General features: G+C 37.3%; 1 protein-coding gene across 1 annotated transcript in view; it reads right to left on the minus strand.

Annotated features, from left to right (window-relative positions):
* The window catches only part of pcca (propionyl-CoA carboxylase subunit alpha), a 644,470-nt gene extending 620,121 nt beyond the window's left edge, over positions 1–24,349 (minus strand). Inside the window, exon 1 of the mRNA XM_039744810.1 lies at positions 24,262–24,349. Coding sequence (XP_039600744.1) covers positions 24,262–24,315 — 54 coding nt within the window. The 5' untranslated portion in view covers positions 24,316–24,349. The remainder of the gene's footprint in view (positions 1–24,261) is intronic.
* Between the last annotated feature and the right edge of the window lie 1,822 nt (positions 24,350–26,171).

Raw genomic sequence — 26,171 nt, forward strand, 5'->3', positions numbered from 1 at the left:
TTCTTACCCTAGATCCACAAAATGACCCCTTATGCTCAGAAACACTGTATCTCTGATTAATTATTGAAATAAGCACTATATGTCTGATCAACTAACTTTGTAAGCAGGAATTTCAAAGGTCTCAATTACAGTTTAAAGAAAAAAAAGAGCATCCTCCCATCTAAACGGCTTAAAGACCAAAATAGTGTTATTATTGGAAACTCAACTATTAGAATGAGTTTTGACTAAAAAAAAAAAAAAAAGATTGTCCACATTTTTCATTCCAGCTATAATAAAACAAGAGGTGTGGGAATTTTAATTCATAAAACAATCCCACTAGTATCAAGAGATGTAGTATCTAATCCTGAATGGCACTATATCATGGTTATGGGGAATTTATTCAACTGTATTGTAGTCTGGGTAAATACTGTATATAAACTCCTAATGTGGACAACATTGAATTTATGTAAAATATATTTGCACTGGTTTCTAATATGAATACCCAAAAAATCATAACAGCTGGAGAATGTAGTTACATTTAAAATGCTGACTTAGATAGGTCCTCAACAACAGTAACTACAATATCTAAAACTGCAAAGACAATTTTACAATTCATGGGGACCACACTATCATATCAATGAAGGATTTTCTTCTTGCCTGTACATCATAATTACTCAATAACTGATTATTTCTTCATTAATAATAGCTATTCCTCATCAATAATAGCTTTGTGCCCACTATCAAATCATGCAAGTATGACCCTATTTTCATCTCTGACCATGCTCTTCTTACTCTGGACAGCGCATCACTTACCCAACATATTCAACTGGCGTGTTAACCCCCTGACATTAAAACACAAACACTTTATAGAATTCATCACCAATCAAAACAATGATATTTGGAGAGACCAAGGCATTCTCATAGGTTTCTGAAGTAACACTCTGGGAAACAATAAAGGGTGTTTCAAGAGGACAAAAACAAACGAGACTAGGATGGTGTCAGAACTGCTTACAGAGATTTACTGAATAAAGTCGTAGCCAACAGTAATGCATCCTGAGACCATTCATGTGTCAGGTTGCTTCTCATCCAAGGAAGTGGGCTCACTCACAATTTTGCTTAAGAACACAGCCATGAATAAAGAATGGTACCAAAACATCCTCTGAGAGCAACTTCTCCTAACCATCCAAGAACAGTTTGGTGACAAACAATGGCTTTTCCAGCATGATGCAGCACCGCACCATAAGACAAAAGTGATAAATAAGTGGCTCAGGAAACAAAACATTGAAATTCTGGGTCCATGTCCAGGAAACTCCCTTGACATTAATTCCATTGAGAACTTATGGTCAACTCTCAAGAGGTGGGTGGACAAACAAAAACCCACAAATTCTGACAAACTTCAAGCATTGGTTATGCATGAATGGTCTTCCATCAGTCTGGATTTGGCCCTGAAGTTGGTTGACAGCATGATAGGACGAACTGCAGAGGACTTTAAAAAAGAAGGGCCAACACTGCAAATATTGACTCTGCATAAACTTAATGTAATTGTCAATAAAAGCCTTGGAAACGTATGAAATGCTTGTAATTATACTTCAGTACAGGTATACCATCAAAACATCTGAAAATAAAGATCTAAAATCACTGAAGTAGAATACTGACCAATACTTGTGTCTCTCTCAAAATATTTGGCCGCAACTGTAGATCATGAATATGTGAGACATCCTAATGAGGTTCTCTAATAAAAGATTGAATTTGCAGTCAGAATTAATTCTCTTGACAGCAAGAGAAACTGAACAACATGTCTTTAAAACACATCATTACTATGAACATGGAGAAAATGCTAATATACAGTAATTCTAGCTCAACAAATCCACAAGCAGGAAGTTTGTAATGCTATAATTAAAAAATCCCAAAAAAAAATAAAAATAAAAAATAAACTAAGCTGACTCCTTTATTGGTGGTACCAACGTTAGTAAAAATTAAAGAAAGCAACATTTTACACACATACCACCAAGCATTAATAACAGTTTCTCCAAAGAAAAATATACTTATTACAATGTACATCATATAAACCAGTTTCATTCCTGTATAATGATGTTAAGATACTAGCAAAGGTCCTAGCTAGAAGAAACAGAGCGTTACCTTTGGAAATTTTACAAGATCAAATCGGGTTATTAAATGCAGACAGTCAGCCTCAAACTTTCAGCACCTGTTTAATGTAATAAACACACCCAGAAAATTTGATTCACCAGAAGTCCTATTACCTTTGGCTGCTGAAAAGTCTTTGATAGAGTTGAACGGGATTATCTATTTAACACAATGCACAGATTCGGGTTTGGCCTCACTATATCTGCATGAATTAAAATTACCTATTATGTACGTCAGTCCTGAAGCCTCAGTCCACATTAATAACATGAACTATGAATATTACAGATTATAAAGAGATGAAAGAGACATGAAAAGAATGCCCACTTTTACACTACCATTGGACCACTGGCTATTCATCTTCGGAAGTAACCAGAGACAAAGGGGCCGGTTAATGAGAGAAAAACTAAACCAGAAAATATCACTATGTACATATGGTGCTTTATATATCAGATCCATCCTAGCAGCTAAGAGTGAATGAGAAAGGGCTATACTTTTATCATTTCAGAAGAGTTTAGTATACAGTTAGGTCCATATTAGGTTCAATTAATTTTGAGACCCTGAAATAAAGGGATTGTGCTAAAAAAATGCTTTAGTTGCCTCACATTTTTATGCAATCTTTTTGTTCAACCCACTGAATTGAAGCTGAAAGTCTGCACTTCAACTGCATCTGAGTTGTTTCATTTAAAATTCATTGTGGTAATGTATAGAACCAAAATTAGAAAAAAGTTGTCTCTGTTTAAATATTTATGGACCTAACTGTATGTCATCAAATCTATTTTGTAGCTGTGCACACAAGTAACCATTAAAAACATTTGTTATTTGTTGAAAAATTTAAAAAAAACTATAAATACATGATACCGTTGTCTACCAAAACCGTCACAATTTTTAATTATATGAGATGTATTTTTGGACATACTGTCCTCTTTTATTAGAGAGTTATTTTTGAATTTAACATACTGGTGGTTCTGTCACACAACTTGAAGTTTCCTTAGTAGAATTTTCAATTTGTTTTATTTTTTTCTGATATCTTTGTGCAATATTGGACAGATCGTGAAGTTAGAAATGGTGCAGGTTTGGGGTTTTTTTTTGTATCTTTGTGCAATATATGACAGAACATGTTTACAACTGCCACAGTTTTTTTTTCCCTGTGTAGTATTTGACTGAATTTTGGATTTTTATACTATAGTACAGAATGTCAGATTTTTATTTTTGCTTGTATGCTCCACAATCCACCTTACAGCAGTGCAGTTTATGTTTATCCAGACTGTAATGTTCATGCCCTGTGGTTAAGTTATGATTAGTATTTTATTGTTTTTGGATTCATATCATCTTTACATTAATGGTATCTGTTTAAAATGTACTCATTATAATAGTTTTATTGGTCTTGGTGCAATTTTTTGTGTAAATCCTGTAGGCCACTTTGAAATGGTTTACTCATACTTGCACTGTTTGATCTCAGTAATACTTCGACTGGTGATTTTTATGTTTTTGCGTTATTTTACTTTATTTTTAAGTAAATAAGACCTTTTTGCCTTAACAGTTGTTTCCATTAATCTCATTAGTAAGCTACAATTGATATTCTATTAACAAGACCAAACTAGATCGATAAGACTTTTATACACACATTATTAAAGGATGCAAAATATCATCTAATTATCATTCAAGTCCTAGAAAATAGAAAAGAAAAGATACAACTTTTTGTCAACATCACACACCTCTACTCCAGAGAGATACATGCCAGGTTAATTAAATTAAAAATTGGCCCTTTAAGATTTTGCTTTTGTATAAAATGAACCCTAAAATGGACTGTTGTCCTTTCAAAGACCGTTTTAGACTTTGTCCTAGTACTGTCATTATGGGCTGCAGCTCCCTGTGAAGTTGGACTAAACTATGTCCGATATTGCTATGTTTTATTACTTTAGCTTTAAAACATTTAAAAACTAGAGCTTTAGAACATCTAAAAAAGCCAGCACATTTCTGGAAAAACATTCGTAGGACAGATGAAACCAAGATCAACCTCTACCAGAATGATGGCAAGAAAAATTAGTAGCACTTGCCAACATTTTGAAGTAAAATGAGTGTAAATTTGTACAACAAAGAAAATGTCAAGAATGCAGCAAAACCAACTGCAACATGTTACAGATATGTGGTCTCGAGTTATATGAAATTTACTGCATTTTAAGGCTAGTCTTTTCCTAGGATAACTTATTTAAAGTTAATCTCTGATCTTCTCAACCCTTTTTCTATTTTCTTTACTATAAACATTATATTGAAATTTGTTTTTGGACAAAGAGTGAAGACATTACTAAGTTTATGCTGAAACCTTTCCAAAGTTCTGTGTTTCTATCTTATTGAAAAAAAGACAGCTGAACAATGGCAAACATTTGTCACAGCATCTGTAATTTACAGTCATGATTTTCAGCCGAGTCTCATTACTATTTTTATATAACAGCCTGAATACTAAATTATTAAAATATTTATTTGTTGCAGCTCTACTTGCCATTTCTTCATCTACATATGTGTTGGTCCTTGCTCTTTCTAATACACTTCCCTCATCCTTGACCATTCTTTTACTAATGTTATTTTTCTCTCCAAATGCCTTTCAGCTTTCTTAATGTCATATATATTTTTTTTAAGTTACAGACTAACAGAGCGGGAATTTTGCTTTTGTTAGATATAGCTAGTTTACAGTTGCACATCCAGCCTGTTGATATATTCCTGTGTCTTTGGCGATTTTGTGTGGTTAACTTCTTAAAAGTAAAGTTAGTGATGTTGCCCTATTGTGTGCAGAGACTATTAGAGATAACAGTGTGCTATATAAACACTGAGGGGGAAAAAAGGGGTCGATTAACTGCACTCGAGTAGTAAACTAGTATTTCTGAAGAGGCTGAAGCTGCATGGCTCAGTAATTGGTTGTCAGTAGCAGTAACGTTCATTCATATAAGCCAGTGCTAGATCCTGTTTTTCTTTTTTGAAGAGCTTTATTTTTGTTTATAGGTTGCGCTACAGCCTGTATTTTGGCTCTTTTTCTTATTTTAATTTTTTTTTTTTTTTTATACATGGTGGTCAAGGCTGTTAGGAGCCTTGTAGGTTGAAAGAAGGGTAGCTTTGTTATTTTTATTTAGAATCTTTCTATCCAAAATATTTTTTGTTGTTTGTCAGTTTTCCTTGTTGGGTTTGTACTTTTAAGGCTCTCTTCCTTTTCATTATTTTTTAAATTAAAATTTTGGATTCTCGTCACAGCATATAATTTTGCACTCCAAAAATGAAATTTCCTCTGCAACTGCTTTCTTATTACTTCTAAATTTTGGATGATTGTGATATACTGCATATGAAAGGATTTTAAAGGATGAATTAGGTATTTTTCAAATCAAAAGTTTTCTCCTCCTCAGTGGAGCTATACATTAGTTTGCAATAGAGAATTGTGAAAATGTTGTTTTTAAACTTTTAAAAAATACTGTGTTTCTTCAACTTGACCCACTACTCCTTGACGGTTTCCATACTTAAAGGTTTGCCACAGTTCAACAGTTTTAGACTTTCCACACCTGGTAAATATTTGTTTTATTAAAATTAAAATGAACAGTTTTCAGATTTTAAATCAACACTGCCAAAACACTTTGAAATATATTTTGTACGGCAAGCAGATCCCAGTGGTTTGACCACTTCTACCCCACTAAGTTCAAATCATAATTATTATAGAATACTATATCTAAACACAGCATCTGGCTTCAGCACAGCATGGTTACATGTTACAACATTTCCTCCAGTGTTGAAAGCCCTCTCAGAAGGGCTGCTTGAGACAGGGATGCACAGGTACATTTTGGCAGTTGTCCCCAATTTGGCACTACTTGCATTTTCAACCACTCAAGTGGATTAAAATCACTGTCCATACTCAGGTATCATCAAGTAGTTCTTGATCTCTTTTTCAAAGGTAGTGTACAGAGACTTGCCTTCTCTGAATTCCTGTATTTATTTTGAAATAGCTGCCAGAACCCATTTTTTTTTCTTTTTTTGCTCCTTTGCCTTGTGTCATCACCTGCTCCAAACTTTGTAGGCATTGGGGTGGGACTGATAGGGGCGAGGATGTGTGGATCTGTGAGAGTGCTTTAAATAATGAAAGAAAAAAAAATGTGCTTTGGAATCAAGGACCCCCTACCAAGACTGCTTGCAAAATAAAACATGCCCAATAGGCATATGCTTCTTACAGAAATAAAAATACTCCATTCAAACGAAGTAATTTGTTTGAACAGATTAATAATTCATAAGAACTGATTTTTTTTTTTTGCCTGTGACCTTTTACCTATGCCGCTCTGTACTAGATCAACTTCACTCACCAATAGTAATATGAAGCCTGTGTCCAAAAGAAGAAAGCCTGTTCTAGTTGTTAATCTGCAGTGCACTGACAGTGTTAGACTTGCTGTCTGCTGACATGCAAAACATGCAGTCTTCATGCAGTGACCATGATTCCAGTACATCTTTCAGATCTTGTGCAATGATGGTGCCCGTGTGGCCTAGTTGGAAGTAGGACGTTTGTAAACAGTAGCTTTGCAGTTGCCAGGTTTCGTCAACGAAATGCACTATCAAGGAGAGGGATGTCTCTTATGTTCAGCATGACCATAAATCTGTTGTGGTAAAATGTCAAACCTTCTGAAATTTATACATCAGAGTGTGTGGCGACATGAATCATGAAATTTAGGCAGAACTGTTTGACTGAAATATTTTCAGCCAGGCAGTGTGGATCTTGGGTCTAAAGTATTCAAAAGTTGTTTGAAACCATCCCTCTCAACCATTTGAATTGGCACCATATCTTTTGTTGATGTAATTGGGGACAGTGTTTGTTATGTCATGCCATCTGGCTTTTCTTGTCGCACACCACTTTTCTGCAGCATGATTCCACTAAAGTTTGTCAAGTGTGTTTTTGTGTTTGTACCTTGGATGATTTAGACCTGTTGGGGACAGCCGACTTCTGATTCAACACCTTACTGATTTTATTACAAAACTATGGCATAAAAAGTTTTTCTTTACTTTGACTTAGCTATCGGCATTGCTGAATGCTTTACAAAATTAATCTGGTCTGATCTATGATAAAAAGTTTGCTGCTTCATTTTCTTTAGTGCAATAGAAACACAAAAGACAGTCTACATCATGAGGATTGAGGAAACACTTTTTTTTTCTTTTTCATTTTTGCTATGACACACCAAAATGTAAAAGTGAACACCTAAGTCAAACTGATGAGTATGTCCCAAAATGACTTGTTCATGCTGTAAAATGTTACAAATATCCACAAACTAAGCAATGGAATGCTGAAAGAGACTGCTATAATAACTATAGGAAGCTAACTGCTTTTATTACTGGTAAAAGTTTAAGCAATTTTTAAATCCAAGGGACAATTGCTTGTTACACAGGGTACTTGGCATTGTATAATTGTGTTTGATAATCATTTTTTACCCTCTCAAACCTATACAGTATTTAATGTTTGGCAAATGTCCAGGGTTAAAAACACTTAGAGATTTGTATATTGATAATGTCTTTGCACCTTATGAACAATTAAACTTTAATTTTTAACTTCCCATCAACACAATGCTGCGGTGGGTTGGCACCCTGCCCAGGATTGGTTCCTGCCTTGTGCCCTGTGTTGGCTGGGATTGGCTCCAGCAGACCCCCGTGACCCTGTGTTCGGATTCAGCGGGTTAGAAAATGGATGGATGGATCAACACAATGTTTCCACTACTTTCAAATCAGAATCTTTGCGTAAAGGAACCTGCCCAATTTTCCTCACCTTCCACCCATTTCTATTCCAGAGGCAAAACTGATCAGTCTTCAAGACTCAGGCAGCGTCTCAATAATATACTGCATAAAAGCCTCTTAAAGTCTATTCCTTTTCAAAGATCCTGGGGTATGTTGGAGAAAGCATCTTTGACTTGACATCTCTGAAAAGGAGCAGAAGGCAGCCATGCATAGAATACATTCCATCGCCATATGCTGAAAGTATTCAATTATCCAATTTAAAATCTTTTGTAAAGCACATTTATCTAATTTTAAAATTGTCCAAACTGTATCTAGGACAAGATTCAACATGTGAAGGTTGCAATTTAGATGCAGCCTCACTGGGCCTCATCTTTTGGATGTGCACTAAATTAACATAATTCTGGACAAAAATCTTTGAATACCTACAGACAGCCTTGGTGTCACAATCACTCATAACCAATTAACAACCAGGCACTGAATTGTCAAAGAACGGCTGTTTGTTTAATCTGCACTAATTTTGGCATTGTGTTACTCCAAATTGTACTGTGCACAGCTACGTTTTACTGATCGATTTTACACAACACTACCACAATTAGTCTTTTGATAATTTTGAACAGTTGGCTTGTTACTTTCATTAGGAAAACTTACAGTCAGACCCCTTCACAAAATAGTGTTTTTTTTATTTTCTATCACTTTACTCCGCACTGGTCTACAAATATACAGAAAAAAGCAGTTTATCTAAACACTTCTCCTTTGCCCTAAAAGTATCATTTGCAACTGATTCTGTCCTACTTACACTTACACCAGATATTCCTGACTGTTGTTTAATGCTAACACCCTCTCAAAGTAAATGGAAAATAACTTCCATAATTCTAATATTCCTTTATTACAACCTTTTAAAACTTTAAAGAGACTCATCACCCCATATACAGGTGCCGGTCATAAAATTAGAATATCATGACAAAGTTGATTTATTTCAGTAATTCCATTCAAAAAGTGAAACTTGTATATTAGATTCATTCATTACACACAATCTGGTGTATTTCAAATGTTTATTTCTTTGAATTTTGATGATAACTGACAACTAATGAAAGTCCCAAATTCAGTATCTCGGAAAATTAGAATATTGTGAAAAGGTTCAATATTGAAGACACCTGGTGCCACACTCTAATCAGCTAATTAACTCAAAACACCTGCAGAAGCCTTTAGTGTAGTTCTATAGGCTACACAATCATGGGGATGACTGCTGACTGCACAGAATCCACGTTGCTTGAGGTCCAGGGTAAAGTTTTCACAGTCAGTGATGGTTTGGGGTGCCATGCCATCTGCTGGTGTTGGTCCATTGTGTTTTCTGAGGTGCAAGGTCAACGCAGCCATCTACCAGGAAGTTTTAGAGCACTTCATGCTTCCTGCTGCTGACGAACTTTATGGAGATGCAGATTTCATTTTCCAACAGGACTACCAGTACCTGGTTTAAGGACCATGGTATCCCTGTTCTTGATTGGCCAGCAAACTCGCCTGACCTTAACCCCATAGAAAATCTATGGGGTATTGTGAAGAGGAAGATGCAATACGCCAGACCCAACAATTCAGAAGAGCTGAAGGCCACTATCAGAGCAACATGGGCTCTCATAACACCTGAGCAGTGCCACAGATTGATTGACTCCATACCACGCTGCATTGCTGCAGTAATCCAGGCCAAAAGAGCCCCAACTAAATATTGAGTGCTGTACATGCTCATACCTTTCAGTTGGCCAACATTTCTAAAAATCTTTTTTTTGGAATTGGTCTAATAGATATTCTAAATTTTCCGAGATACTGAATTTGGGAATTTCATTAGTTGTCAGTTATAATCATCAAAATTCAAAGAAATAAACATTTGAAATACATCAGTCTGTGTGTAATGAATGAATCTAATATACAAGTTTCACTTTTTGAATGGAATTACTGAAATAAATCAACTTTGTCATGATATTCTAATTTTATGACCGGAACCTGTACTTTGTCCCTCAATTAGTCTCCGTTTTGCACTGTGGTTTGACACTTAATGCCTAAAACAATGAGATGTGACTTAAAATATTCAGGCTACCTTTATCAAAATAAAACTGCATCTGTTAAGGAGAAAAAAGTAGGCAGATGGTGCGGACCCAGTCTTAATACTATGATAATCCTGTTTTACTGTACAAGTCCATATGTGCCAACTGGCTTTTTATTCTGAATGCTGCAGTATAAATGGCACTCTCAAAACTGCCTGTGGACATTTTTGCCTGCTTTTTTTTAAAAAAAAAAAAAAACTTTGCTCACTATTCTCACCATGTCTTACTAACTAAAATGTATTACTCCTGATCTAAAACCACTTTGCCCATGCCTGTATGGCAGCAAAACACATTTTGCAACACAGGATTTAGGGGGGAGTGTTGCAAGTGGGACCCATGCAACGGTGTCATAAGTACTTCAAGATTTCCAGATGCATGAGTGGAAAAAAGGTAAAAAAAACAATAATAAAGTAGAAAAGCATGGGGCTAGCATTTGGGGCTCACATGGATTTCAGCACTTTTTCATGGTTGCTGTTATGCCTCAATGTCCAAACAGAACTTTCGTACCCTGCCCCGAGTACTAAACTGAAAACAAGTTAGAAAATGTAAGCAAAGTGTAAACTTCAGGTACATTCAGTAACTAAATTAATGGATGTGAAAATAGGAGCATTTCACTTTTGTCTTTTTTTTCCTCTTTTTTAAACTTCATCCAAGAGTCAGTTATCACATTTTTGTTTATTAAATGTTTTTGTAACAATGAGTCATACTCAAAAATAATATTGATAACAGGTGTTAGTAGACTACATTTAAAATGTGCTTTTTAACAGCACTTTACAATGGAGTTACACATGTAGCTTTAATGGGCTTGAGGTGGCTCAATAGCTTTCATGTACAGTAGACTGCAATTCAAGTAATGTGAAAATGGCATTGATTGATGTGTGTTAGTGGTAAATGAGTCTGGGACTAACTGATGTTAAATTTTCTTAAACATAAAAAATTAGTATCCAATAATTACCCATTGAAAAATAAATGCAGTACACTGCTTAAAAAAAAAATTAAGGGAACACTTAAATCCCACATCAGATCTCATTAAATGAAATATTCAAGTGGAAAATCTTTACCAAGTAATACTGTGCAATTCAATGAGAACAAAATCATGTAACAAAGGTCAATGGGAACCACAATCACAAAGCTATTGAGAGCTTGAGTCAAGATCACACCAAAAATCAAAGTCAAAAATTAAAATCACAGGCTCATCCAACTTGCATGAATTTCATCATGGCATCTCATAATGTGACTCAATCTGTGCAACTACCCGGCAGTGTCAGATGTACCAATACATAAAGTCCCAGAAGTTCTCAATTGAATTCAGGTCTGGAGAATATGCAGGCCAGTCATTGGCATCAATACCTTCATTACCCAATTATCCAGGAACTGCCTACACACTCTGGCCACATTAGACAAAGCATTGTCCTGCAACATGATGAACCTAGGACCTACTGCACTAATATAAGGTCTAAAAATAGCTCTAAGGATTTCATCCCAGCACCTAACAGCAGTCATGGTGCCATTGCCTAGCACATGGCAACCCTCCAAGATAACTCCTCAGACTATCACTGACCACAGCCAAACCAGTCATGCTGGATGATGTTGCAGACTGCATAACATTCAACACAGTATCTACAGTCTCTTTCACATATGTCACATGTGCTCAGCGTGAACCTACTTTCACCTGTGAAGAGAACAGGGCGCCAGTGGTAGAGCTGACAATTCTGGTATTCTCTGGCAAATGCCAATTGAGCTGCACAGTGATAGGCTTTAAGCACAGGTCCCACTAGAGAAAGTCGGGTCCTTACGCTACCTTGATGGAGTCTTTTTCTGACGGTTTGGTCAGAAACATGCACACCAGTATCCAGCTGGAGGCCATTTTGTAGGGCTCTGGCAGTGCTCCTCCTGTTCCTCCTCACAAAAAGGAGCAGATACCTGTCCTGCTGCTTGGTTGATGCCCTTCTATGGCCTGTCAAGCTCTCCTTGGATATCCTGTGGATATATCCTCCACATGGTTGACACTGTGCTGGGAGACACAGCAAACCTACTTGTGGCAGCATCCTGGAATAACCTGTGTAACCTAAATCAGCTGAAAGTACCACCTCATGCAACCAGTAATGACAAGGACACCAGCAAACTCCAAAAACTAAAGAAGAATCAGTCTGGAAGGATAAGGAGAGAGCAACTGACTGTGGCCACAACCTGCAAAACCATTCCCATTTTGGGAGTTGTCTTGCTGTTGCCTCCCTAATGCATTTGTCACTTTCACTTACATCAAAGCAGGTGAAGTTGATTCACAATTGCTTATGCTTCCTTAATGTACAGACTGACATCCCTGAAGCCTAACTGACTTTGTGTTAGTCTTTGATAATTAAGTCCTCCCTTAATTTCTTTCAGCAGTGTATTAAATAAAAAATTATCAATTCTAGCAAAAAAATTATCATCAATATTACCACATGAAAGGTGAAAAGCAACAGATATTAGTTCCCCATCTAGCAATTAATATAAAGTGAAGAAACAGTAATTTGTTAATACTATATAAAAAAAGGAAGAATTTGGAAAGAAGCTGATTTACTGTATAATGGGAATATGAAAGGTGTCAGTAATCTTACAGAGGCAGAAGAATAACCTACAAGTAAGTAGTCATCTTTAGTTACATGTAATCTTAAAGATTTTAATTCCTGTCTGAAGATACAAGGAAGTAAAAGCAACTCTTTAAGTATGGATAATTGTGCATGAAGTATTTTATTTGTTAGACTACTAAGTAATCAAACTGTAATCCTGCTCAGTACTTGCTATTAGTGGTCAACGTTGTCTGATCTTCTATCCACAGACCAAATGCAGTTCCATTTTCAGAGGTGTCTGTAGGATTTGCACAGATCAGATTCTTACCCTCCACTGTGACTGTCACACAGCCTTATGCATGGATAAAAATCTGAAGTGTTGGGTTTCGTGCAACTCATACATGCAAGTAAAACCTTTTCTTCCTTGGGGTTTCGCATGACTTATGTGCATGAATAAAACACCACTAATCATGAGATTTTTTTGTATACAGTGTGCAAGAAGATCAGGGGCTTGCCACGAGTGTTTGTTTATATCTGGGACAGGTCACCATTCACCACTGCCATTGCTTTAACTGTCCTGTTTATATCAGTAAGGGCAGCTGCACCTTTTGTGCAGTATTAAATTAGTTCAAATACAATTTCAATGCAAGTTGGTAACGTTGGTTCTTTACAATAATTATCTGTAGATAATATTGTTCAATCAATTCAGTCTTATAAGTGCTTACATAATTGTTTTCCCCTTCCATTTATTTACAGAGAAGTAGTATTTTTCGTACTGTATTAGTTAACTTACCTAAAGGAGGAGGAGAAGGTGTACTATGTGAGCTGTTTGCTCAACCCAGCGTTTGACTTACTTCCATTGGGCATCTGAGCAGGTGTCACATGAGCAAAAGAGGAAATATACAAACAAAAAAATTCAAGCAATCACTCCCAAGATAAAATTGGAGTAAACTAATTTTTAGTTGAAGTCATACAGAGCATTTCTCCATTTTAAGACACAAGTTTCCAAATTTGCAAATACTTTTCAATGAGAAATTTTGAAGCTTCCAAATTTTGTACTGCACAATCTGTTCGAGATATCTTAACAGAAACGTAATTGTTTTGACAAAATTGACGACTGAGCATGCCAAATTTTAACAAAATTGTTCTATGGGGGTTTAGTTGTTTCATACGGACAGACAGACATGGGCTATCACAATGGGTACTTCATACATTATATGCAAACACACCTAAAAAGACAACAGTGAAGATATTGACGGGTCTTGTATAACAGTAGCCCAAGTACCACTATGAATCTTTTAGGGTATTTGTTCATGCTGAGGCCATTATCATAATTTTATATATATATCTGCTTTTCACAAGAGAACTACTTAACGAATTTTTTTTTCTATAATTTGCTTGAACATTTCAGTTGTTTTTGCGACTTCTATCATCACGCTAAGTATCATAGTTCGCTGGCGGGAGTGATTTATTCATGCAAATCCGAAAGAGAGGCTGCAGGCCGAGGGGAGGGGGAAGCAGGGCGGGCCCTCCTCACTCATGCACCAGCCTCTGTTCGAGTCGGTCTGATGTGGCATTGGCGAGAGGGTTTTTAAGCCCTCCCAGTCCTCTAATTGCGACAGACACGCCCTTTCAATTCAAGAGATTAAAATTCCCTGTGATGCTTTGCTTTGCAATGTCAATTAACAAGGCCCAGGAACAGACACTCAAGTTGGCAGGGCTTGATCTTAGCTCACCATGCTTCTTACATGATCAGCTTTATGCTGCTTTCTCCTGGATTAGTACCCCAAGAAACCTATATGTCCTTGCCCCTGATAGCAAAAACAAAAATATTATAGATCAAGAGGCCCAAGGAAAATGAAAGCTATCAATATCAATTCTTCTCAATACAAATTACATTTTGTTTTATTGAAGTTTAAAGTTTGCCCCGTTTCACTACTATGTGGGCGGTACCGTGGGGGACAGCTAGTAAATTATAAAACCGAGTGTACAAATGTACATGCAACATCCAGAATTATTAGCCAAAGTTTGAATATATTCAAATACAGTATTTGCATGCCACAATACAAGTCTGGGCACTCCTGCTTAAAATGTCTTTTACTGTGAACAGTTAAGTCAGCAGAAGATGTACTTTTACAGCCCGAGTAATCCTCAAGTCTTATGTGAGGTATGCCTATACCTTTGCTCGAGTGACACTTGGCACTAATGCTTTTAGCACTGTTTTTACAGCCCAAGTGACACTCGGGTCTAAAGCTAAGGAGGTTAATTAGCTTGTTAGGAAAACCCAGGTGATGCAAATTGCAAAGCTATTTACATTCTCTGACTCCTCAAACCTCGTCCCAACCATTAGCAGCTGCCTAGCTCTCTAAAAAATAAAATTCATGCTCACAAAGCAGGAGAAGGCTACAAGAAGATGGAAAATAATTTTCAGATAGCTTTTTCCTGAGTTCGTAATGTTCTTAAGAAATGACAGTTAACAGAAATGGTGGAGGTCAAGTTGGTGTCTGGAAGACTAAGAAAAACTTTCCGAAAGAACTGTTTGGTGCATTGCTAGAAAGACGAATAAAAAAACCCTGTTTTTACTGCAAAAAGATTTAGCAGACTCTGAAGTGGTGGTGCACTGTTCTACTGTGCAGGGACACCTGAACAAATGTGATCTTCATGGTAGAGTCAGCAGAAGAAAGCCTTTCCTGCATCCTAGCCACAAAATTAAGTTTGCAAATAAACATTTAAACAAAGGTGATGCATTTTGGAAACAAGTCCTGTTAACCAAGTCAAAATTGAAATTAAATATTAAGTATGGTGAGTGGATTGATCACGCTTTGGGCAAGTGCCATATCCAGCGGCACAAGGAACATCTCATTGGTCAAAGGAAGAATGGATTCAAATACCAGCAAATTCTGGAAGCAAATGTCACAAAAAAGAGTTTAAAAGGAGGATGGATGCAAAAACAAAATAACTATTTGAAACACACCTCAAAATCTATAATGGAATACCCTTAAGAGGTATAAAAGCTAATGGTTTTGCCACGGCCCTCACAATACTCTTAACTAAACATCATTCAAAATCTGTCAGTAGATCTCAAAAGATCACATGCAAGATGTCCCAAGAATTTTGCAGACTTGAAAGTATTTTGCAAGGACAAATAAGCAAAAATACCCAAAGTAAAAACTGAAAGGCTCTTAGCTAGCTATAAAAAAGTGTTTACAAGCTGTAATACTTGCCCAATGGGGTGTTATAAAGTACTGTGTTGGGTGCCCAAAGTTTTACTTCAGGCCCTTTTCATTTTATTTGGTATTTGGTACCTGTGAATGATGGAAATAAAAATGTACTTTTGCATTTTTAACTTTATGCCTTTTGTTGATCATCTTCTGCTCACTTAACTATTCACAGTAACAGATATTTTAAGAAGGGTGCTCAAACTTTTGCATGCCAATGTGCTTATTTTTAATTTGAATATTGAAACCTTATTTTTTTTTTATTAATTTTTTTTTTATTTGACCCTACTAGGTACTAACATAACTAAAAAGAAAGCTTATCAAATTCAACTTTTTTTCCTCAAAATCCAGTAATACATCTGGCAATTACTACTTGAAATAATTTTGATTAGATATTATTCAGGAGAAAGTCTGACACAATGACTACTAGCCAATGGACAGTCCAATGTTCGTTAGCATAGAAACAGCATTTCCCTATTCTTTCTTGCCTTCAACTTATAAATTGCCACATGTCATCACAGCTGCAAGTTTTGAGTGAGTACTTTTACTCAATGGTTAAGGATTCAATATTTAACTAAACTGATTTTTCTTTTTAAATTTTGCATCATGTTCATGCACCAGTGCACAGTTAGCTAGAAGTAAGGAAAATTGTTCAGAGAATCATGCAGATGATGAGAATACTAGCATGTAATAATCATTAATTTAGTTTGCCCATACTTTAAATAGAAATAAAGTATCAAGCATAACACTCAACTTGAGACTATACAAAATGTAATCTTAAACAATAAAGCAATATAAATAAGTAATTCATACTATCAAAAAATGCTTAGTTTAAACATCTGCTTGAATGAATTTGTAGGCACATTTTAGCAAAATGATGATGAAATTTAGACAATGCCATTGCTTTAGTAAATTCATGCCAAGCTTGCACATTCTATATAATTAATAAATGTTAAAAATGGGTAAAATACATCCAACATAAATTCAAACAACAGGACAGTACCGTGTTTAGTAAAGTATTTTTAAACTATATTGTAAAGGAGTAATGAACATATTTTATTTTTATTTAATCTATCTGTTTATACAACATTTCTCTGCTACAGGTTGCTGTAATGACATTAAAAAGTTCCATTTAACTATTACAAAAATTTTTGCTTGACTGACTTATAAATTTAAAACAAAAAGCCACAATGCAATTAATAATACATAGTTGATTGCACGGGCGGCACGGTGGCGCAGTGGTAGCGCTGCTGCCTCGCAGTTAGGAGACCCGGGTTCGCTTCCCGGGTCCTCCCTGCGTGGAGTTTGCATGTTCTCCCCGTGTCTGCGTGGGTTTCCTCCGGGCACTCCGGTTTCCTCCCACAATCCAAAGACATGCAGGTTAGGTGGATTGGCGATTCTAAATTGGCCCTAGTGTGTGCTTGGTGTGTGGGTGTGTTTGTGTGTGTCCTGCGGTGGGTTGGCACCCTGCCCAGGATTGGTTCCTGCCTTGTGCCCTGTGTTGGCTGGGATTGGCTCCAGCAGACCCCCGTGACCCTGTATTCGGATTCAGCGGGTTAGAAAATGGATGGATGGATGGATAGTTGATTGCACAGTTTCTCTTCAACACAACTGGAGTGCGTTTCCCAAAAATTATGGATCTTACAGCTTTTTCTTGTGGGCTTTCCCAAACCCCTTTTAACTGGCCACTACACAAAAGTAAGTAAAAAGTCACTACTTTGTTAACCCTGGACATTGTCCACAAATAAAATGCAAGTTGACCGATTAATGCTTTATTTATATGGTTACATTTTTTTGGTCCTTCAATGTGATGAAATAAACTTGTAAAAAGAAATATAATGTAATAATTACAACACAAGCTAATAACCAAATAAGACAAAGCATATAAATGTGCACAAAATCAGATACATAATAGGGCTGAGCCGATGGTCGATCCATCTGTGCTTGGCTGGATACATCATCAAAAGGACTGAGCTGATTGTCGATATCATCCATCATAGATTGGCTGGGCATATAATTAATGTAAATAAAACATTGTCAATTGGCTCCAAACATTTTCTGAAAATTCCTCAAAGCACCAAACTGCAGCCATCACTTTTTCTTTTTTTGTTTTTGTGCACCTCGGGAAAGCTGTCAGGCACTCATATTCATAGCAGGAAACGCAAGAGATGTCCAAGTCTAACAGTTTAGCACCAGTTGGTTGTAGCTGAGGAATGTAGCCTGGCTAATCCATCACACACAAAGTTTGAATGGGTAAAATACAGGTATGTTCCACTCTGTGCTCTCATACACAGAGTGCACATGATTTCTCGCTCTTTACAATCATCATTGTTTTAGGTATCTCACTATCCATAAAATGATTGCTTACAGGTCTTGTGAAATTATCTTCTGGTTTGCCTTTTTAAAAAGTCTCCTGAAACTGCTCATTTGTGTAATGGAATGTAAGCTCATATGGTGGTTGACTGATCCGTAGGCTAATGCAACTCATCAGCAACATTACAACATTTTTCATTCACAATGTCACTGTCTTTTTGTGGAATGTTGTTTGCATGCATCATAAGACTATAGTTAAGCCATGATCAAAACACAATGAAGTACGATAGTTTTTCTGTAACTCAAGCCGTGTCTAATTTTTTTCTTCACATGAATGGTAGAAAGAGAACAACTGAGGACATCATGTTTGAGTAAGTAAATGTAATTCTCAACTTCTAGTTTCCTGTTGGTAGACATTTCTTTCTTTCATGAAGCAGATCTAATTTTAGACTTTCATGCCAATACGAAATCATGATTTGTAGTACAGTAATTTGAAATGAACTTTGCATGAATCTCTCTCTCACTCTAACCAAGGTCCCCAACCCACCTCACACTCAGAGGCTGTATCGTACATTGATGATGTGCATTTTTCATTGTTTTATATCCGTAATACGTACAGATTCCAAGATGGATATAAAATAAATTCTGACATACGTCATAAAAGAAAAACACACTTTTCTAAAACAGAGATTCTTGTTCCTGCCTTGTGATGACAGTGGATTGTAGTGGCTTAATGATGCCAGCAGCAGCCTTTTTGAGGAAAAACAATACTTATTAGAGAAAAAACCTGCACATCACAAACCGACTGTATCCCTTTTTAAAGAAATGGACATCAGCTTGGTAGCAATTTGTATACGGTTTATATATATATATATACTTAGTTTATATAATCTTTAACTATTTCACGATCCTTAAAAGAAGTAAATAACTTATGTGCTTAAATCTCCATACTCAGTTTATTTCTCAAATACAAAGTCAAATATAATGAAATGCGATAGTAGGGAGCAAGTTGAGGAGACCCTGGAGAGGTGGAGATATGCTCTAGAGAGGAGAGGAATGAAGGTCAGTAGGAACAAGACAGAATACATATGTGTAAACGAGAGGGAGGTCAGTGGAATGGTGGGGATGCAGGGAGTAGAGTTGGCGAAGGTGGATGAGATTAAATACTTGGGATCAACAGTACAGAGTAATGGGGATTGTGGAAGAGAGGTGAAAAAGAGAGTGCAGGTAGGGTGGAATGGGTGGAAAAGTGTGTCAGGAGTGATCTGTGACAGACGGATATGAGCAAGAGTGAAATGGAAGATTCTACAGGACGGTAGTGAGACCAGCTATGTTATATGGGTTGGAGACGGTGGCACTGACCAGAAACAGGAGACAGAGCTGGATGTAGCAGAGTTAAAGATGCTAAGATATGCAATGGGTGTGACAAGGATGGATAAGATTAGAAATGAGTACATTACAGGGTCGGCTCAAGTTGGACAGTTGGGAGCCAAAGTCAGAGAGGCAAGATTGCGTTGGTTTGGACATGTGCAGATGAAAGATGCGGAGTATATTGGGAGAAGGATGCTAAGGATAGAGCTGCCAGGGAAGAGAAAAAGGAGGAAGGCCTAAAAGAAGGTGTATGGATGTGGTGAGAGAGGACATGCAGGTGATGGGTGTAACAGAGCAAGATGCCGAGGACAGAAAGATATGGAAGATGATGATCCGCTGTAGTGACCCCTTAACGGGAGCAGCCAAAAGAAGAAGAATAAGAAACTAGTGAACAAAACTAAAGAATTAACTAAAAATTGTAGTGTTGATAATGCGCCAAGCATCTACACCAGCCTGTATGCAGTACACCTCCAGCCGTAAGTTCAGAAAATTTAGCATTTCCAAAATAAATCGCCTACTCTAATTATTATGTTGTGCATCAATGCACTTATTGCTATCACGGCATTAAAAGGCTAGGTTGAAAAATCTGATGCCATCCAGCAATCTATTGAGACAGTGGCCATTTATTTTCCATAGAACTACAATACCCTTATAACTTGTGTTCCACCATGTCACAGGTTTGATGATGTGCCTGCACTCTATTTTTATATGGCTGCCGTCTAGGGGTTTGTTATGGATGTCAACAAGTATGAATGAAGGATATGCTCACTACTAGATTACCCAGTGGTATAAAATCTAATATAAATTTTAGCACTCTAAATATTCTGAGACCTGCATAAATAAAATGTATTATTATTAATTGTCATGACATGAATTTAATGTGCTGTGCTTGGTGACCGTTGTTTGTCGTTACAGTTGCCAAAAGAGATAGCCAGTTTAAAAGCACTAAGTGATTAACAAGTTGGTCGGGGAACAAACAGATGACAAAGAATTTAACATACTAGTTTATCTTCAATGAACTTCAGAAAATCCTCGTAAACTAACGATTGATCATATGACAGAGTTTATGACATTCTTAGTGTTACTGTCCTTTTAGTAAACTCACTTCACCTGTTCATTGAAGGAGTTTACCTTGCCATTTGGGTAATTAACACATCAAGGGACATACTAATAATTGTGACACATGCTGGTGTACAATAATTTCGTAGGGGCTCCCAATTTCTCTTGCATAAATAATTTAGTTTTGGCATTACATAATCATATTCTTGTCATGAAATAATTGCCATCATACCAGAGGTAGTTCTCTGCTCAGATCTGCATGAAAAAGAATTGTTCAGAAAATGTATCACTATTTGATATATTTACTATCAAGTCAAGTTGGGGAACATGCACTGGTATAGTGCATTGTCAAACCCACTACACAACGAAACAACTCGGAATCCCAGTTTGCAACCCCCCAGGAAGACACGCAGTCCACTCCCACCCTCCGGAAATGACCCTCTATCTGCTGCAGCCAGGTGTTATGTGGGTGACCCCTTGGCCTGGTCCAGTAACTTGGGTCCCCAACAATGAGGATCTTACGAGCCGGATCACCCTTGGTTAAACACACCACATGGCTGTAGTGCCATAAATGACGCTCCCTCACAATGCAGGTAATATGCTTCATTCGGGACTCCATGAGCAACCACTCATTCGACACAAAGTCAAACCAACGGTACCCAAGAATTTTCCAGAGAGACACAGTACCAAAGGAGTCCAGTCTTCGTCTCAGGTCACTCGATAGCATCCATGTCTCACAACCATATTGCAAGACAGGAAGCATCAGGACTCTAAAGACCTGGACCTTTGTCCTTTTGCATAGATATCGGGATTGTCACACACCCCTTTCCAGCAACCTCATGACCCCCCCCATGCTCTCCCCCGTCTACTGACTTCATAGGAAGGGTCACCAGAGACATGAATGTCACTGCCAAGGTAAGTAAACCTCTCAACAAGGTCAACACTCTCTCCGCAAACAGACACACTGCTGATGGCTGAGCCTAATAGGTCATTAAACGTCTGGATCTTGGTTTTAATCCAGGACAATTCAAGCCCAGACACTCAGACTCCTCTTTCAGTCTCTCGAGCACCCCGATCAGAGCCTCCATTGACTTCGCAAAGATCACAGCATCGTCAAGATCCGTGAACCTTTCTTCACCAACAAATGCCCCACAGAAGCTGGACCCCACGACCTTGCCCAACACCCAGTACATACAAGCATTGAACAGAGTAGGAGCAAGAACACACCCCTGACGAACCCCAGAATCAACTGAGGAAAACGCAGAGGTTCTGCCTCCACTCTGCACAGTTCTCACAATACCAGTGTACAGGCCAGCCATGATATCCAGCAACCTCGAGGGGATCCCGCAAATCCTCAGGATGTCCCACTGGGCAGCTCAATCAACTGAGTCGAAAGCTTTACGAATATTGATAGCGGCTGCAAAGAAACTCTGACGATATTTGCGTTTGCGCTCCATGAGAACCCTCAGTGCCAGGATGCAATCGATGGTAGACATCTTAGGCGTAAAACCAGACTGTTCCGGTCGTTGGTAGGTGATCAAGTGATCACGGATCCTATTGAGGAAGACCTGAGCAAGGACCTTGCCTGGCACCGAGAGCAGTGTTATCCCCCTGTAGTTGCTGCAATCCAGGCGATCACCCTTCCCATTCCAGATAAAGGGAATTTTCCAGTCAGTTGGGTTTATGCCAGTCTCCCAAATGGAAGCAAAGGATGACAGCCTTACCACCAGCCTGGAGAAGTTCACCCCAGATACCACAGATCGCTGTAGCCTCAAACAACAGGTTCACCACCTGTACAACCTAAGTAAGACTGGGTGGTTCACAGTTAATTGGAGGATCAGCCTCAAGAACCGTGGACCCAGAGATTTCCAACGTCCTAGCCAGAGGACTATATTCACTATTGAATTTCAAAAACACTTTTTGCTTAAAATTATCTTGCCTTACATGTTAATAGAAGGAGGTACTGTGGTGCACTAAATCGAACTGCTCCCTTACAGATCCAGCCTCTTGGGTTCAATCCTTCTCCCAACCAATCTCCTTGTTGAATCTGCATATCCCCCCCATTACTATAAAGGCTTTCTCACAAAGATATGCAAGTTCTGTTAGCTAGTCATTCCATATTGGATCCAGTTGTATCATGGGTGTTAAGGTCAAATGGACTGTTATCTTTTCCAGGGCCAATTCCCAGTTGCACACTGTAATATTGGAATTGGCTCTGCCCTAACCAGATTAAGCGGGTTTGAGAATGCGGTTTTACAAGAAAATGCACGCATTTTAAGTTACTCATAGATTCTAAAACCTCCCAGGATAATTAACTGTAGGTGTAAGTACACCATGCCATGGCATAATGCTTTGTCCAGGATTATTTTCCCAAGTTTGCCCCATCTACCAAGCTACACACAAGCAGACTGGAACCCAGAATTGAATCAAGTGGGTTTAAGAAGGTTAATTTTAACAAATAAGCACTTTTTCCAAACACGTGTTTTTTGATGCCTAAAATGTTGTTCAGAACTTTAAAAAGTTTTTTTTTCTCGTTTCTCAGACTATGAAAATAAATACATTCCTACATAACATCATTCATTCCTGCCACGCTCTCATGGTAGATGTTTTAAACATACTTGCAGCATACTGTTATACTGTGCATAATGTGAATCAGACAGTAAAGAGGAAAGAAAGAGCTGTATTACGACACAACACTTGAAGTACAAAAGATGTACACACAAGTTCAAAAATAAAGACGCATTTTTGACTTGCAAAGCTGCTACTTGCATGTCAAGTTGCAAATGAATGAAAGTTCGTGCACGCTATATAAATTAATAGTATTTCAGAAAAGGATGCAAGTTTGTCATCAAAAGCGATTGCCTATTATGAGAGGCCAGGTAACAAAGATCTCTGTAACTGTGGCTGACGTCGTTTTGGCATTTGACGTCTCTAAACATACGTATAACAGTTGTTACAAATTGGTAAATTGTGTAGTTGCTATGATAAAAAGGTCATTTTTCGATTCCAACACAGCCTGAAAACTGCCATGTTACTAAGGATGTACAGTAACTGTAATCATTTTTAACACACACAGTTGTGTTAAATGGAAAGGGTGTTAAAAGGTGGCTAGTTACCTTTTGGGCATTCTAGAAGAGAAACTGCAACCCTTCCACCGATTAAAAAGTTCACATGCTTAAAAAGCTACATTTATATTAATCCAATTTTTTGACCAGAAAAAGGATTAACTACTTTGAAGGCAAGAACCGAGTGTCGTTTACGACTCCCCACACCCCGTCACCTTTTTTTGAAAGCCAAACTATGGTCAAGCTGTTCTATGCTACGAGTCTCCTTTCAAGTATTAACATTCCGCCGTTTGGTTTTGTACTCTAATGCACCTTTTGAAATGGTATAGAACCAATGCAAGTTATGAATGAACACCAGTTAATTCGTGTTCAATGCAAAACACAATAAAGAAACATTTAATATGTAACCCAGATATTACAAGACAGATGCTGAAAAAAACAAAAAGCGACACAACAAAACAACTTCTGTAACAAAACATACATTTTTTCTTTCACAAGCTACCGCAAACAGACATTCCGAAACTACACTATTAAAAGAACAGTACAGAAAACAAACACGCAACTCTTTAGCACTGAAATGCTTTCTAGATTAAGCCAACTTGGAGAAAAAAACTCAAATTGATTCTCGTGCTCCTATTTTTGTTGTTGATTGGACTGATCTGTTTTACTTTTGGGATATTAATCCATACTGCCTATTTTATCATTAGAGCCTCACCTTCAACATGAGCAGTACTCGCTGTAAACCTGAAGTGACTCTGGGCGCCGCCATTGCTGAGTGACCGCTGAGAAACTGTAACCTTTCACGTGGGGGGTGTGGAACTTCATAGCCAATGAGAAAATCCTTCCTGGCGTACGTCATCTACGTCTAATTTAGTTGATGTTTGTAGTTAGTGAACCTAACGGTAATATTGAATGATTATTTTTATATAGTAGTAATATCGTTTGAATAAAAATGTAGCACAAATTTACAATTATGTTCAATGGTTATGTTGCAAATATTTATATTTCCCGTTTAATGTTCTGCTCCAATTTCTGTTGTTACAAGTCAATATTTTTTCTTTGTGGAAACTCTAAAAACGACGCGTTTTGCGTCCCGTGACACCTACTCTCTAAATAAGCTTATGCAGTATTCATTTTGGGAGACACATTACTTCTAAAAAAGGTAATTCTACTGCAGATTTAACTGGTTTACAGTACGGTTATTTACTAAACTTATCAGGCCATCACTCAAAGGGTGTTTATTTTTACGTATCAAAAGGAGATTTCCTATTGCATGCGTGCCTCCACCTTGTTATATATAGTTCGTGTTAGTAATTGTGTTCGCTATTGATTGGAGTCCGACATGCAAGGAATCGAAAAGCAGAAATTACAAGCTACTAAAGCAAAATTTCGTTTGAAAAAAACAAAAAACTTTTCTTGCATAAAATTGGTGAGTTTGTGGAAAGATCAACGTAAATGCTTCTGTCCCTGACTTAAATACCTAGATTTTTTTAAAAAGGTCTCCAAAACAGTTAACTGTTAACTGATGGTAGCCTTTTTGCGTTTTCTTTAACAGAACCCATTGAAAACGTCACTTAAACGTCAGCAATATCACAAACTCACATAAGCTGAAGTGTTTATCTAAAGAGCTATTTATTTACATTTACTTGTTCTGATAACGCTATTGTTATTATCGTTTACCTGAGTTAATGTGCACAATAAATATTTTTTAAATTTAGTTCCACCTTATTGTTTGGCTATGCTTGATACCAGGTATTGAGTTAAATTCTTGTACAGTCTCTGTGTATTTTATATACAGTACTTGGTTTCTGTTTCCAAGCAGTTTTCAGACTGCATTCTGCGTCCGTTACAGACTCCATCAACTTAAACGGGAGTCTGCGGCATGCTACCAGACGTCCTGAGTCCTTATACTTTTCTCCTGTTTATTATTCATATTTTTACATATAGCTTCCCTGCAATGGTTTAGTTGCTGGCTATGGATGCTTGTCTAAGTGTGAGATTGCCTCTACTTGCATTGGAATAGGACTGTGGGGTAAATAATCTGAGGTTTATATAAACTGGAATAAATTTCCTTACAGGTAAGTAAACATTTTCTCGTCAATATGAACCAAAAATAATTTATTTATTTATTTATATATTTATATATATATATATATATATATATATATATATATATATATATATATATATATACTAATAAAAGGCAAAGCCCTCACTCACTCACTCACTCATCACTAATTCTCCAACTTCCCGTGTAGGTAGAAGGCTGAAATTTGGCAGGCTCATTCCTTACAGCTTACTTACAAAAGTTGGGCAGGTTTCATGTCGAAATTCTACGCCTAATGGTCATAACTGGAATGTATTTTTCTCCATTAACTGTAATGGAGTTGAGCTGGAAGGCGGAGTTTAGGTGTGACATCATCACGCCTCCCACGTAATCCGTGAACTGATTGTCAACGCAGTGCGTAGAAAACCAGGAAGACCTGCAAAAGCGCTTAAGAAAACATGCATTATATAATTGAGAACGCAGCGAAACACAATAAGAAGCGAGCGAGTGACATATACTACCATATTCATGAGTGTTGCGGCCTCGGAAAGAAAGCAAGGTGTAAACCTAAACTTTAA

Source organism: Polypterus senegalus, chromosome 2, assembly GCF_016835505.1.
Source record: "Polypterus senegalus isolate Bchr_013 chromosome 2, ASM1683550v1, whole genome shotgun sequence".
NCBI lineage: Eukaryota > Metazoa > Chordata > Cladistia > Polypteriformes > Polypteridae > Polypterus > Polypterus senegalus.